The sequence below is a fragment of the Eptatretus burgeri genome, chromosome 7, assembly GCF_056783735.1.
Source record: "Eptatretus burgeri isolate ZD-2024b chromosome 7, Ebu_testis_v1, whole genome shotgun sequence".
NCBI classification, from domain to species: domain Eukaryota; kingdom Metazoa; phylum Chordata; class Myxini; order Myxiniformes; family Myxinidae; genus Eptatretus; species Eptatretus burgeri.
Window position 1 is genome coordinate 43,584,714 of NC_140967.1, and position 14,962 is coordinate 43,599,675.

Here is a 14,962-nt window from a genome sequence, read left to right on the forward strand (position 1 = left end):
CTAGAATATTGTGTGCAGTTTTGGTCACCACATCTGAGGAAGGACATAGCTGCCATAGAGGGGGTTCAGCGCAGGGCGACTCGATTCCACGTCTTGCGAGACTCAGCTATGAGGAGCGGCTGAAGGAGCCAGGGCTTTATACACGAGAAAAGAGGCGGTTACGAGGAGCTATGATGGAGATGTTTAAGATAATGAAAGGTACAGATAAAATGAGTAAAGAAGAGGAGAGTTCATCTGATCGAGCGTACTCGGGCATTTTGCCTCTCGATGGCAGAAATTATTTACAGTGGTTGCCAGTGCTATTGTAGATCACGGTGTTCGCTTGAACTGGTCTCCCCCCAAAGGCGGAGTGCACTTCATACCGTTCTGCAAGTATATTAGCAGTCGCTAATTCGTGCCTCATCTCCCGCTGCCATAGATGATTTTCTGACCTCGAATGGCTCAAATATCCCAGCAAGCTGGTACTCAATTTGCCGACCTCAGAAGGATGACAGGCTGAGTCAACCCCCTGGTGTGTATTAATTCAGTGGCCAACGGGGCTTGAACTCAGGACCCTTGGATCCCAAGCCGCTCCCCTTGTGATAGGATCACCCTTGTACAGGGTGGTAAAAGGATCACAGGAACAGGCTAGGGCTCACCAGGCTCAGAGGAGAGTTAAGATGGTAGTAAGGCAGGGGACTTTTATTCAGAGAGTAGTTGATGCATGGAATGGTCTCCCTGGAAAGGTCGTGGCAGCAGAAACAGTAGATAAGTTTAAATTGGAATTGGATAGGTACCTCGAAGCAATGGAGATAGAGGGATATGGGGATATTTTCAGGATTGTCGGTAACTTGAGTATGTGTGATGTGTGCTATCGGGATATGGGGATGGGTGATTGTGTACATTTGTGCTGAGTGTGGTCTGTGAGCGAGTCTTGTCAAGGGATGATGTGTGGTCGCCGGTCAGTGTTGTATATTTTTCACCCTAAAAAAATATATGTATGTATATATATATATATATATATATATATATATATATATATATATATATATATATATATATATATATATATATATATATATTATCCCTGTGTCGTAAGAGGCGACCAGGGTTACGTCAGGAAGGGCATCCGGCGTAAAACATGTGCCAAATCACGATGCGGATCATACGGATGATCCGCTGTGGCGACCCCGAACGGGAGCAGCCGAAAGAAGAAGAAGATATATATATATATATATATATATATATATATATATATATATATATATATATATATATATATATATATATATATATATATTGTTGTGGTTGACGAAATTCGCAAACCACCATTCAGGTCCCTTAGGTGAGATATCTCTGTAAGTATATGTGTAGTTAGTCCAAACCCGTTGTTTAGAGGGAAATTATGTGATTCATTCGGGCTGCGACGCTTTGAGATAGCCGTTTTTCTGTTCTATCTTTATTTTGAACCAACCATGTCTCAACCGCCACCCTCACAACAACCACCACCATCTTCGCCAATACCCCTGCTGACGAACGCCATCCTCCAATTTTCACACTACGACGGTTTCCGCGTTGGAAACCGTCGAGAACGCAAGGAGGGAAAGAAGAAGGCACAACGATGGCGCGTGGATTTTTCCCGTTTGACTTCCCCGTGCTTTGGAGTGGCGGAAAAGCGATGCAGGTCAAAGGTGAGAAAAGGTGGGGGCCTCTTTTTGGGGTAATAATGCTCTGGCTCCAAGCCAAAAAACTGACTCCCTCGGCCCCCGGACGGAGCAGGGTGGAGGGAAAGCGTGAGGGCACGCCCCCTTCGAGAAGCTTCTCCAAGAAGCTCGAAGGGAGGTGGGGCCGAACACGGGGGTGGAGTGAAGGGCGGAGCCCCGGGCTATTAAAGTCGGACACGGGCGGAGCGCTTTTGGTTGGTGATCTGGCTCTCTTGGTCCTCTTCCTGTCTTCCGGCTCGCTCGTCCTCTTCTCTTCGTGGTGGCCGCTGGCCTGGTCTTCTGTGGGGCGGTCCCGAGACCCCACTGGCGGGACGGAGCGTCTGCCATTCCCCACACCGTGACCTCGAGCAACAACGTTTCCCCCCCACCCTTCTATCCGCGCTGGAATAGTGCCGGAAACCCCATCCGTGGCGTCGAGCGGCCAACACGTGCCAGTGTGAGGCACGCCGGAGAGGACTCGCCTACACGCCAGGGGCACGGAGTCGCGGCCAGGCGCGACCACGTCGACGGACGTAGGAGAGGGACTCGACGGCCCAAAGGGAAGTCGCCATTTCTTTTCGGGGTTTTTTTTGAATGGATCTTGTGGCACCGTGTCTTGTAAAGTAGAACTGTGTAAGTGTTGCCGTGTGTACGCGTATTCGGTTGTAACTCTGCGTCGTTGTTTCTTTTGTTTACCTGATATAGGTGCATTCTGACTGGCTGTATATGTGTGCTTTCTGTGTGTCGCGTAATAAATGTGCATTGTGTAAACTGTTTTCCCGTTTCACTTAGTCTTTTCTTTCTTGACTCTCCATCCTGCTTCACGTAAAGGGTTCGTAGTGGGCTAAAAGCGCCCGATAATTAATCGGAACCGTCGAAGCCGACAATAACACCGCTCGGTTATCCCGATAGCACGGAACGGACTGCTTAAGCGGTTCGTGTCCGGAGTCGGCCTGCGGCGAGGTACGATCGCCCGGTCGAACATCTGCGCAGGTACTTAGGTAGATCGAATTTGGCGAGCGACCCTATCCTGCGCGGGTGGGCAATTGGCATGGTCGTGGTGGGGTTAAACCCCCACCCGTGACTGGCTCCCGGCGTTGTTCCGAGAGGGTCACGACGGAATTGTCCGTTCCGGTGGGCGAGGCGGCCGCCATTCGAGTCGAGCGGCCGATCGCACGTCGGCGGGCGCGAATTCGCAACAATATATATACAAATGAAGTACAAGAAAAAAAAATACATTAATTTTTATTTTTAACACCCTTGTGATACCCCTGAACCTGCCACACTTTTCTCATCCCCTTTCCTCTCACAATTCCCCTAATGAAGTTAAATTGTCAGCTTGACAAATATATTGATCTGTTGTCGGTGTGGTGCAGGCATGATGGGCCGAATGGCCTCCTCCTGCATCTAATTTCCTTGTTATTCCCAGGAATATGAACCGTTATGTAAATGGAACACAGGAGAAAAGTAAATATCCTCCCCATGTTACAGGTGTCCTAGACCTTGTGTATGACAACAACACAGAGTCAATGAGAACCATCAACGTCCTTAAACGAATGAACATCTACCAGGAAGTCATCATGGCAGGTCTCTTCCGAGTCTTGCCGGTGCAGGTGAGGCTTGCACAGCTGAAATGTGCATTCCACGGCACACCAACACGTGTTCACCACAGTCACACAGACGAGGTTATTGATGTGTATGTGGAACAAGACTGTGTCCAGGACACTGTTATGGGGAACTCTAGCCTCCACAAAAGATGAAAGGAAAATAAATTAATGAAAAGATGCCTTTGGGAGTTGCACGCTAATTGTGTGTATGGAGGAAACCAGCGAGCGGGTTTGCCTTGGATACCACAGGCAGAAAGCTCGGCACCTTTGCAGAAGATGAAAATTTATTGAAGACTAGCAGGAGTACCTGGCATTGCCTGGTGTATTTTTTGTGGGGCCTAAAACACTTCCCTACACCCACTGAGGAATGGGGTCAGGGATCATTTAATATTACCTTTCACCGTTTCAGGTAGCAACAAAGGCTTAGGTGCCATCGGTGGGGCAAGCTGTTTGTTTAAAGTGTCTGTCTACAATTTTTCATTACATGCTTCAGCGTTTATTTTTCTTGCACATCCTGGGGCTTTGAGGCCGTTTAGTCACTGCTTTCACGGTTATCAACTACAAGTCGAATACCAATTTTAATACAGCCGAAGTTCTGTTGCCATATTTGTTACTTGCATCTGTTAGGTGGTGTATTGGTACGGTGTGATGTTGATACTAATAAGTCGATGATTCGATATGGAACCAATTGTTTGTTATATTTGACTATTTAATGTTGGTAGTGATTATTAGTTTGGTTGGTGATAAGAACATGGATATATTGCGAGCCAAGCTTGGTAGAAACCTGGTGTTGGCTTGGTGCTTCGGGTGACTGGCTTGGGATCTTAGGGTCCTGAGTTCCAGTCCTGTCAGCCACTGAATTAACACCAGGTGGGGTTGACTCAGCCTGTCATCCTTCTGAGCTTGGTGAAATGAGTACCAGTAAACTGGTAATAGGTGCATTGCATCATTGGTGCTCCCATGCTCAGTAGCAGTGGCGATGAACCGCTGATCATAGCCAGTTGAAAGCATGAAATCATGCCACCACAATAAGTGGAATTATTAAAATAAAATAAAAATGTTGGTATTGGTGAGGTATTTATTCTATAAGTGGAGTAAACTAAAATGGGGGACAGCTTATAATGTTGTAGTTGAATTTTAACTTGTGTAGAAGGAATGCCAGGGTGCGAGAGATTTCTGGTTACTTTCGGATGTAGAATTGTCGAGCAAGTACGAGCAGTTTGTAAAGGGGGGGGAGGCTTTTGTGAATGTTTGTTTTTCTCCGAGGATATATAAATGAGGAAGCAGAGTAATAAAAATGCGAGGGGATGGTTGTGGAGGGGTGCGGTGGGTTATTATACATTATAGGGGTGTAGTCGGTGAAGAACAGCCAGTAAAAACGGTGCTTTGAAGAATACCGTACCATACCATACCGTGTTGCGTCAGTGTTTTGAGTTACTGCTTTTCCTTTAACTTTGAAATAACCACAAGTTTTAGAGTTCACCTACCTGCCACTAATTTTTTGGGAAACGGTGTCAAGGCTCGGAGAGCAGCGAGAACACAGAACAGATGAGGACGCAACATAATGAGACAAGAAGGACACTTGATAGAGCGCATATCTCCGCCACATAATGCCTGATCCACGAGAACACATCGGGCCCAATACATTTTTGAAATATCATGCTATTCGGTACTATATTGTTTTTGGCCTGATCTCTCAATGTTGAAGAATCACTTAAAAAAAAAAATCATTCTCGTATCCAAATCCGGATTCGGACCTTCACCAAAATCGAATCAATTCGTCCTTACCACACACCCAACGTGTCCACCAAGTTTCATCCAAATCCGTCCACAACTTTTTGAGAGATCGTGCTATATAGCAGTTTAGCTCCATCTCTTAATGATGAAGAATCACTTAAAAAATTATAGTAGCAGGATCTGGATCTTCACCAAAATCTAATCAGTTTTTCCTTGCCACACACCCAACCTGTCCACAAAATTTCATCCGAATCCATCCACAACCTTTTTGAGATATCCTGTACCCAAACAGACAGGAAGGGGTGAAAACATAACCTCCTTCACCTTCCGTGGCGGAGGTAACGAGAGCAGTACTCGGTAGAGCACATACCTCTGCCCAGCTGAACAATTTGTTTGGTATCCAACTGACAGGCCAGTAATGCATCAGCTAGGGGGGTCCTCGTGTGCAAAAAATGTACCCTAAGTTACTCACTGGAATTTTGAAGTTGACCACTTCCCTTAACAGAAAAAACTTGGTTACCATTTTCGTAACCCGGCAATAAGTGCGAAAATGGTTCCTCTTTTGGGGGTTCCGACGGAAATTGTCGGGCCAATTATTAGGGGTAGTGGAAATGAAAACAACTGTTGCTTTGCAGTCTTACACCCTAGAAACAAACTACCTCTCAAAATGTCGGTCTTGAGACCCTCTTTCATATGATGTGCAAATTAACTTCATTGGTTCAAGAATCAGGTCACTAGAGGTCAAAAGGTCACGAAAATTTGGGTCAAGTGAAAATCTGACCTATCTCTGAAACATGCCCCACAGAACACATGCCAGATCCATATTTTACCCTCTGAGGATCTATCCCATCACCATAGGTGCCAAGGAACACAATAATATGAATAAAGTGGAATTTATTGCAATAAAATGAAAACAGCACAGAATGGAAAGCGGTCGACTTTCAATCTGATCACTTTTTGGCCACCGCTTAAACAATTTCCTGTTGGGAAACTTAAATGGTTATTATGTCACACCCGTTCACCCTAGATAGACAAATTAACCCTTAAACTGTTTGCCTTAGAAGACTCTTCCATGTGATATTACCTTTATGGAGATTGATCCAATAATGAGGTCACTGGAGGTCAAAAGGTCACGAAAATTGGGGTCAAATGAAAATTTCTGTGGAAAATGCACAACAGCACATGCCAGATCCATATTTTTTTCATCTATTGGGGCCAAATTTTTTGGAATAGATACAAAAAATACAGATATGAATGAAATGTACTTAATGACCACCATAGGGCCTAAAGAATAAACGAAAACTGCCACTCCAACATGGTAAGTAAACACATACCAACTGGTGGAATGTGATTCTGGTTTGGAAATGCGTATAAACTTATGAGTCAGTCACTCACTTTCTGACGACAACAAATACATTTTGACATCCTGACTTTTCCGAGTCACTTTTACAAAGCAATATTCCCAATTGGTGCCTTTGACAATTTTGACCATGACGAGGCAAACCTGTCTGGAATTGGTGGAAGCTACGATACAGTTGCTGTCTTGTTTCAAGATGAGGGAGGATCTCATACCCGCAAGCCAAAACGTTCTGAAACAGATGTTCAGCATGGGTCACAGACATTCACTGCTGAACTAAAGTGCCAGACATTTAGAGAATTCTCCAAGCCTGCCAAGAAGCCAGATCTCCTTGATGATTACATGGTTTCCCCTTCTCATCCAGTCAACCAGGATCTCCTGAATAATGTTGGCACAAAGGAAATAGCATGGCTGTTAAGCAGAATGGACCGATGTGAAACTGACCCTCGACGCCTGAACACACGACCTCAGAATCAAACAATGCCTATATGGAGTGCTGCAAACTCTGCCTTGAGTGTTGAGGTCATACCCCTCAAGCGTGTGGGATTTCTACCTGTCCTTCTGTACCCAGTGACCGACTATGTTTCTGTGTACACAGCTATGAAGAATTTTCAAAGTGTTCTTGAATTCCTTGACCAGCCAAAGCTTACTGTGACCTGTGATGAAGGAGTGTACCATATAGCGCGCGAGATACAGCTGGTCCGTCCAAATGAGTTTGGGAATATCGTGCTGTGCCTTGGTTCCTACCACATGGCTAAAGTTGCTTTGGGTTGCATTGGCAAGTACATAAAGAGCAGTGGAACACTAAACATATTGATAGAGAGTTGCATTTTTGGAGTAAATATTGTAGAATCGGTCATAGGCGGGAAAAAAAAAACTATGTGAGGTCCCTGAAAGGACTGCAGCTGCTGAAAGAGGCATTTGCAAGGTTACAGTGGGAAGCCTTCTTCAACGAAGATGACCGAGCTACAAAATACAAGGATCTGCTCGATACCCTCCTGCATTTGAAAGAAGAATTAGCAGCGAAATCTCCCGAGAGTGTGCCCCTCCTTCACACATGCCAGGACCACATCGGCTCTGAACTAGTTGACAAATTTGAACGATTCATTTCAAAGTGTGAGGAAAGTGAGACACTCAGGTATTGGAACACCTTTCTACACCTGGTGTCTCATCTTGAGAACCTAATTTGGAGTGATCGCGAGGGAAACTGGAACCTTCAAGTACAAGCCATTCGAGATCTGCTACCCTTGTTTGCTGCTTTTGATTCCACGAACTACTTGAGATGGTGCTCCCTCTACCTTGAGGACATGAGGAGGCTGCCTGAGATAGCACCAGAAGTGCATTCAGAGTTTATGGAGGGCAGATTTGCCGTAAAACGAACAACGGGACGTTTCAAAGCGGTTGGAGCAGACATTGCGTTGGAACAGACTATCAACAGAGCCCAGAAAAGTGCATCAGGAATAATTGGTAGTTCAAGAAAGAAGAATTTTGTTGTAAAGTGGGAACTGATATATCATGAGATGCTTGCCATCACAAACCCTAACAGAGAACTTGCTGGTAGAGGTAGTTCCTCCAATGAGTTAGAAGTCAACAGGTCATTCAGCAAAGCAGCAACCAAGTTTGAGGAGGCCAACATTCAAGCCATATTAAATGTCAGAGAGAACAATGAGAATCCCTTCCTCACTCCCCCAAAAGAGAAAATGCTCCACAATATCTTAACCAAGGAAGTCATGTCAGAAGATATCAGAGAACAGTTGCTCAATGTGGAGAGAATCAGCAACGATACCTATGAGAAACTTCGTAGAGAAAGGTACATAGAGAAGACCGTTTGACTGTCAGACACGATTCATCGCACCAACCTTAAAACCTTTGCTGCAATCCACAAGAATTCATTCCCACACAAAGGAAAAGCAAAACTCAACAAGCGAGAAGATGCTCAGATGAAACGTACACTAGAGATTGCAAAGAAACGAGGACGGACTATGGTGGAACTCCTGCAGTAGGATGTGTGTACAACGTCTCCTCTCTTTGATGACGAAGGCCTAATGACCAAGCCAATTAAAAGTGAAATTGTCCATGAACTTGAAGCTCAACTCAGCGACCAGGACCCAAGAACACCGAGACCTGATGACTTAATGGGAACATGCTGTATCGTTGATGTGATGGCAAACATTCACAAGATCCAAACAAAGAGTTCAAAAAATTTTGGTGACTTCTGTGATGCCTTTCTAGGCTATGTTGCCTCTACAGCAAAGGGTGCCTCGAGAATTGGTTTTGTGTTTGATTCCTACATGGGAACGTCTTTGAAGGATTCTGAGCGGCAAAGGCGAGAGAAGAAGTCACCCAGAGAACTGCATGATGTGTCCAGGGAAACCCCTCCCTCTCGAGAAATGGACAGGTTTTGGCCATCCAGTGTCAACAAAGCAAAATTTGAATCCCTCATTCATGCAGAGGCGCTGGTACGGAATTGGAGTGCTCCTACATTGGAGATTATAGTCAGTCATTTCTGTGGACCAGACAGCATCGTTTCATGTTGGTCCATGACATCGAGACCTGTAGAGATTCCACAACTCAAGTGTCATGTAGAAGAAGCTGACATGAGGATTATACCACATGCGATGCATGCTGTTAAACAAGGTAAAAATCGTATCGTAGTCCTATCGTCAGACACGGATGTGTTCATTTTGCTGATGTTCTACTGGAGCGAGCTGAATGTGAACGGCCTCAAAGAACTCTGGGTGAAGGCTGGGGTTGGTGACTCGACAAGATACATTCCGATACATATCCTTTCAAAGAGGATCGGACGAAGTTTGTGTCAGGTTTTGCCCGCTGCCCACACACTAACTGGGTGTGACTACACAAGTAAAGTTGGAACCAAGCATGCTGCTTTAATAGCCAATCCAGAGATGTACTCAAAGGACTTTGTGGTGGTGACGGGTAACCTGGATACAGTAATTGATAAAGTAGAAGCCTATCTGACACAGGTCCTTAAGAAAGGAACAACGATGAAAACCATGAACCAGCTCCGAAGCCACAGGTATCATAATGCCAAGCGGTCATGTTTGGATGACCTGCCACCCATAAGTCATGCCATTCGGTTGCACATTTTGAGAGCCTACTTTGCTACAAAAGAGAGGGTGTCCCTCCTCTCATCATGCGAACCCTCTGACCCAAGACAATTTGGTTTCGAATTTATCGATCTTCTGGTCCCAGGCAGGGGGAACAATCCAATTCCTGAAGACATTGCAATCCACTGCACATGTCAAAAGTGTCCTTGCTGCGGTTCCAACAATCCCTGTTGTACATTTTGCACCTGTCAAAGTGACTCGGAAAAGTCAGGATGTCAAATGTATTTGTTGTCGTCAGAAAGTGAGTGACTGACTCATAAGTTTATACGCATTTCCAAACCAGAATCACATTCCACCAGTTGGTATGTGTTGACTTACCATGTTGGAGTGGCAGTTTTCGTTTATTGTTTCGGCCCTATGGTGGTCATGAAGTACAGTCCATTCATATCTGTATTTTTTGTATCTATTCCCAAAAATTTGACCCCAATAGATGAAAAAATATGGATCTGGCATGTGCTGTTGTGCATTTTCCACAGAAATTTTCACTTGACCCCAATTTTCGTGACCTTTTGACCTCTAGTGACCTCATCATTGGCCCAATCTCCATAAAGGTAATATCACATGGAAGAGTCTTCTAAGGCAAACAGTTTAAGGGTTAATTTGTCCATCAAGGGTGAATGGGTGTGACATGATAACCATTTAAGTTTCCCAACAGGAAATCGTTTAAGCAGTGGCCAAAAAGTGATCAGATTGAAAGTCGACCGCTTTCCATTCTGTGCTGTTTTCATTTTATTGCAATAAATTCTACTTTATTCATATGATTGTGTTCATTGGCACCTAGGTGATGGGATAGACCCTCAGAGAGGGTAAAATATGGATGTGGCATGTTCTGTGGGGCATGTTTCAGAGATAGTTCAGATTTTCACTTGACCCAAATTTTCGTGATCTTTTGACCTCTGGTGACCTGATTCTTGAATCAATGAACCTAAGTTGCATATCATATGAAAGAGGGTCTCAAGACTGACATTTTGAGTGGTAATTTGTGTTTCTAGGGTGTAAGACTGCAAAGTAACAGTCGTTTTCATTTCCACTACCCCTAATAATCGGCCCAACATTATCCGTCAGAACCCCCAAAAGAGGCACCATTTTCACACTTATTGCCGGGTTATGGAAATGGTAACCAAGTTTTTCTGTTAAGGGAAGTGGTCAACTTCAAAATTCCAGTGAGTAACTTAGGGTACATTTTTTGCACACGAGGACCCCCCGAGCTGATGCATTACAGATCTGCATCCCGATCTTCACCAACATCTAATCAATTCTTTCTTGTCACACACTCAACCTGTCCATTAAGTTTGTCCGAATCGGTCCATAACATTTTAAGATATCGTGTTCACAGACAGACAGACAGACAGACAGACAGACAGACAGACAGACAGACAGACAGAAAACAGTGGTGAAAACATAACCTTTGGTGGTGGAGGTAAAGAACAGCAGAAAGAGGGAGAGGGGGGGGGGGAAACAAAATTGGTGTTGAGGGAAAAAAATATAGGGAGACTTAAAGGAACTAGAACGGGCACTCGGTAGAGCGCATACCTTCGCCGCCGCAACTTTTTTCCGGGCACATTTGAAAAACGTCATTTTAAAACGTCCATGACGTCACAACCGTCAGTCCGATTGACGTCAAATTTGGTGTGTAACCTCCTTTAAGGCAGTCCAACAAAATGGAATGATAAACACTGAAAAATTAAAAAGTTGAAAAATAACGTCATCTTTTGACGTCATTTTGACGCACTTCTGGGGACGTCACGTTCAATCGGAGACTACCATTCTGAAAGCTCGTAGTTCACTGAACGTTTTAACGTTGGTTTCATGTCAATAGCTCTATTAGATCTGAATCTATGCCTACAAGTATATTTTGACCTTGAGTGTGACCTTGACCTTGACTACAGAGTTAATTGGCAAAACCTGTACATCAATAAACAGATATTTTGGTACTGATCCTAATGCCTGGATTTGGGAGACTTTGCTTTATAAATCATATAGATATTTGAATGTAAAATATCAGGACATTTGAGCCACAATTGAAAAACGTCATGTTCAAACGTCAATGACGTCATAACGGTCAGTCCGATCGAAGTCAAATTTGGTGTGTCACGTCCTTAAGGTAAGTCCTACAAAACGGTATGATCAAAACTGATGAGATCGAAAATTGAAAATTTACGTCATCTTGTGACGTCATTTTCGATGCACTTCCGATGACGTTACGTCAAATCCGACACTACATATCAGAAAGGTATCTCGTCATGGAACAATATGGCGGTGGTTGCATGTCGATAGCTGTATTAAGAAGGAAGTTATGCTAAAAAGAGTGTTTTTGACCTTTTCATGACCTTGACCTTTGACCCGATCGCTCCCAAAATCTAATCAAATAGTCCTTGGATACTCACGAATCATCCCACCAAATTTCATGCAATTCGGTTTAACACTATTTGAGTTATGCGAATAACAAACAAACACACATATTCACAAATAAATAAATACACAGCGACCAAAACATAACCTTTCGCAGAATGCGAAGGTAATAAGAGATGTGAGGAAGAATGAGGGCAAGGGTAGGACACAGGAGGTGAACAAGATGGATACAGCTGCAAACTCTCAATCACAGAAGTGAAAAAAAAACTGGAGCCCCAGAAAGACGTGGGCTTGGTAATAGTTAATGGGGATATAAAAGATTGTCGTTGTCGATAGGAGATGACCTGAGATGGTGGTGAACAGCTGTCTTGAAGCCCTGGAGGGAAGAATGAGATTGAAGAGACTGAGGAAGTTGGTTCCACAGGTGGGGAAAAGTAGGAACGAATGAGTGGAGGTGAGCAGGGAGTCTGGATTTTAGGAGTTTCACCATAAGAAATCAATCAGTTTCATTCAGATAAGTTGAGTTAAAAAAAAAAAACCTTAGGGTTGTGAATCATCTGTCTATTTGCCTTATCTTTATATTGAATCCAGTGACATCACTTTTGCTTTGGTGTTTTAGTAGTATTGCATGAAAACAGGATTGACCAAACTAGGCCTGTAACTCGGGAGCAAAAACTCCATTCAGATCCAGCTCGATGCTTTTGGCAAAAACATTGCTGGGTGCCAGATCGCTTCGGAACTCTGATAAGTTTGCCTTGCATCAAGCGCATGTAAATTGATCGTATGGGGGATGCGTGGCCTCAATCTATACTGCCTTGGCAGGTACGGTTGGCCACAGCACTGCTCGCATTGCAATACAACATTGTCCGACACAGGAAATGATAGCGATGAATTAGTTACTTGGTAGTGCAAAGTTTATATCCATTCCTTTCATCCAACAATGAGTTATAAATTTAAATGTCATACCATGCACATTTGCATGAAGAAGGTTGCTGGATTTGCTGATTTGCACTACATCAGTCCGAAAAGTGTTTCTGTACCCCCTCTTTATAGTGTTGCATGGCTATCAAACTGCACTGCATTTGTTGCCTGCACTTGGTACGCGTGCTCCGTATGGATATGCTGTGAGCCAAGTTGAGACACGATACGTTGATAACTGAGAGAGACTTGAGAATTTGGTAATTGTGAATGCACATGTCCGTGTACCTGTGCCGCTAGCTGGGTAGAGTTGGTGTTTGAGTGTCGAGCTACGGCTGTTTCTTCCACTTAATCATGGGGATGGTATCCTCGAGCTCTCAATCACAGTGGATAACCACAACATCTCGCCAACTTTGTTGTTTCATAACAGTGCTCTGGAACATGTTCCGAGCACAAAATCGAATATTTGTCGGCCCGATCCACGCTCTGGTATTTCTGGCAAACAAAAAGCTTATCGAAAATTTCAGGAGATGCTCTCGATTTGCTTTGAGGTGGAAAGCAGGAACTAGAAACTGGAACTTTGCCAAAATTTGCATGTTTTTTAGAACTTGCTTTGTTTTATCTTTAATTGCTGTCTTAAACTATTATATCGGATGTGTGCACCTGCAAGACCTAGAAGTGTGAAGTGAATTCTTTTTTCTTTGACAAAGTATTTTTCATGGCTCTTTTAATTATGGTAAGTAGAAGAATGTCTGATTAGAGAATTGTAGAAAACACAGCTTTATATGAAAATGGCAACAGATGTTATCATGCTGATATGATGATGGTTATAGCTATTAAAAATTTCCTAATAGTCACCTGTTTTATTTTTTTGATTTTGACAGCACTGGCTGGAACCTGTGTATTTTTACATTTACACTGTATTCGCACTGCAAGGTGTCTACATCTTCGCTTTGTACATGATCAGCTGGATGCTTAGTGGCTCTTGGTTGGCTGGCCTTCTGGCAGCTGCCTGGTTTATGGCGAACAGGTAAGTTGTGCCTTCTTGTCGTTTATTATTCCAACTGACTCTCTCTCATTGAAATTGAAAGGTCGTCCTTTTTTTTTTTACTTTTTTTTTGTTGCATATTTTGACAGATTTTTGATTACATTCCTCATTTCATTCCCTTTATCTTTTTTTTTAACTGGAATTCTGCCACTTTCCAGGTTTCTTTCATGTTGTACAATCTCGAGCCAGTCCTCAAAATAAAGTAAACTGGAAGCAAGACAGAACTAAATAAAGAAGGAAAGATTAAGAAAAACAAAAACTCCTACTCTTGAAGACATCACCCCCCCCCCCCCCCAAAAAAAAAAAAACAAGATAGGAGATGGAGGAAGACTCAATCGATTTACAGTAAGTGTTCAGATATTCAGGAGTGGTGCACAAGAAAGTGGAATTGAGTTACAGGTAGTTGGTGGATTCGAAAATTGTCAAAAACCACTGGGACAAAACATTGATAAGTGTAAATAGCTATTTGTTTTGCATAAGATGTGTTATCTCTCTCTCTCTCTCTCTCTCTCTCTCTCTCTCTCTCTCTCTCTCTCTCTCTCTCTCTGCCTCTCTCTCTCTCTCTCTCTCTCTCTCTCTCTCTCTCTCTCTCTCTCTCTCTCTCTCTCTCTCTCTCTCTCTCTCTCTCTCTCTCTCTCTCTCTCTCTCTCTCTCGTGCAGCCTGTGGCTGCTGGTTGCATCATTGGTTGGGACGCGGCTATGCCGCTGATGCAGTGTCCCCCTCACCAGTACACTGGTACTCATTTTGCCGACCTCAGAAGGATGACAGGCTGAGTCAACCTCCTGGTGTATTTTAATTCAGCAGCCAACAGGGCTTGAACACAGGACCCGAGGATCCCAAGCCGCCACCCCAACCACTAAGCCAACACCAGGCTTTATCTGCAACTAAACTAACAGGATTCCATCATTAGTGAAGGCTTTTCCATTAACAGATGCATTTTCTTTTAATGTTTGGAAAGATGGGTTTTTTTTTTTAATTATTGAATGTAATTTATTTTCAACCGCTTGTGCGATAGATGTGAAACTTTAAAAAGAGGACGGACTCCCGAATGAGAATATTTTATTGATAAATATGATGTCATAGGTCACATGGAACGGCAGCGATTTTATAGGATTGAAGGAAAAAAGTTTTA

At 43.7% G+C, this 14,962-nt stretch overlaps 1 protein-coding gene across 6 annotated transcripts in view; it reads left to right on the plus strand.

Annotated features, from left to right (window-relative positions):
* The window catches only part of DPY19L3 (dpy-19 like C-mannosyltransferase 3), an 86,704-nt gene that overhangs the window by 34,039 nt on the left and 37,703 nt on the right, over positions 1–14,962 (plus strand). For all 6 annotated transcript variants that reach the window (XM_085888238.1, XM_085888237.1, XM_085888235.1 and 3 more), the window contains exons 5-6: positions 3,174–3,295; positions 13,666–13,811. In XM_085888238.1, coding sequence (XP_085744364.1) covers positions 3,174–3,295; positions 13,666–13,811 — 268 coding nt within the window. The remainder of the gene's footprint in view (positions 1–3,173; positions 3,296–13,665; positions 13,812–14,962) is intronic.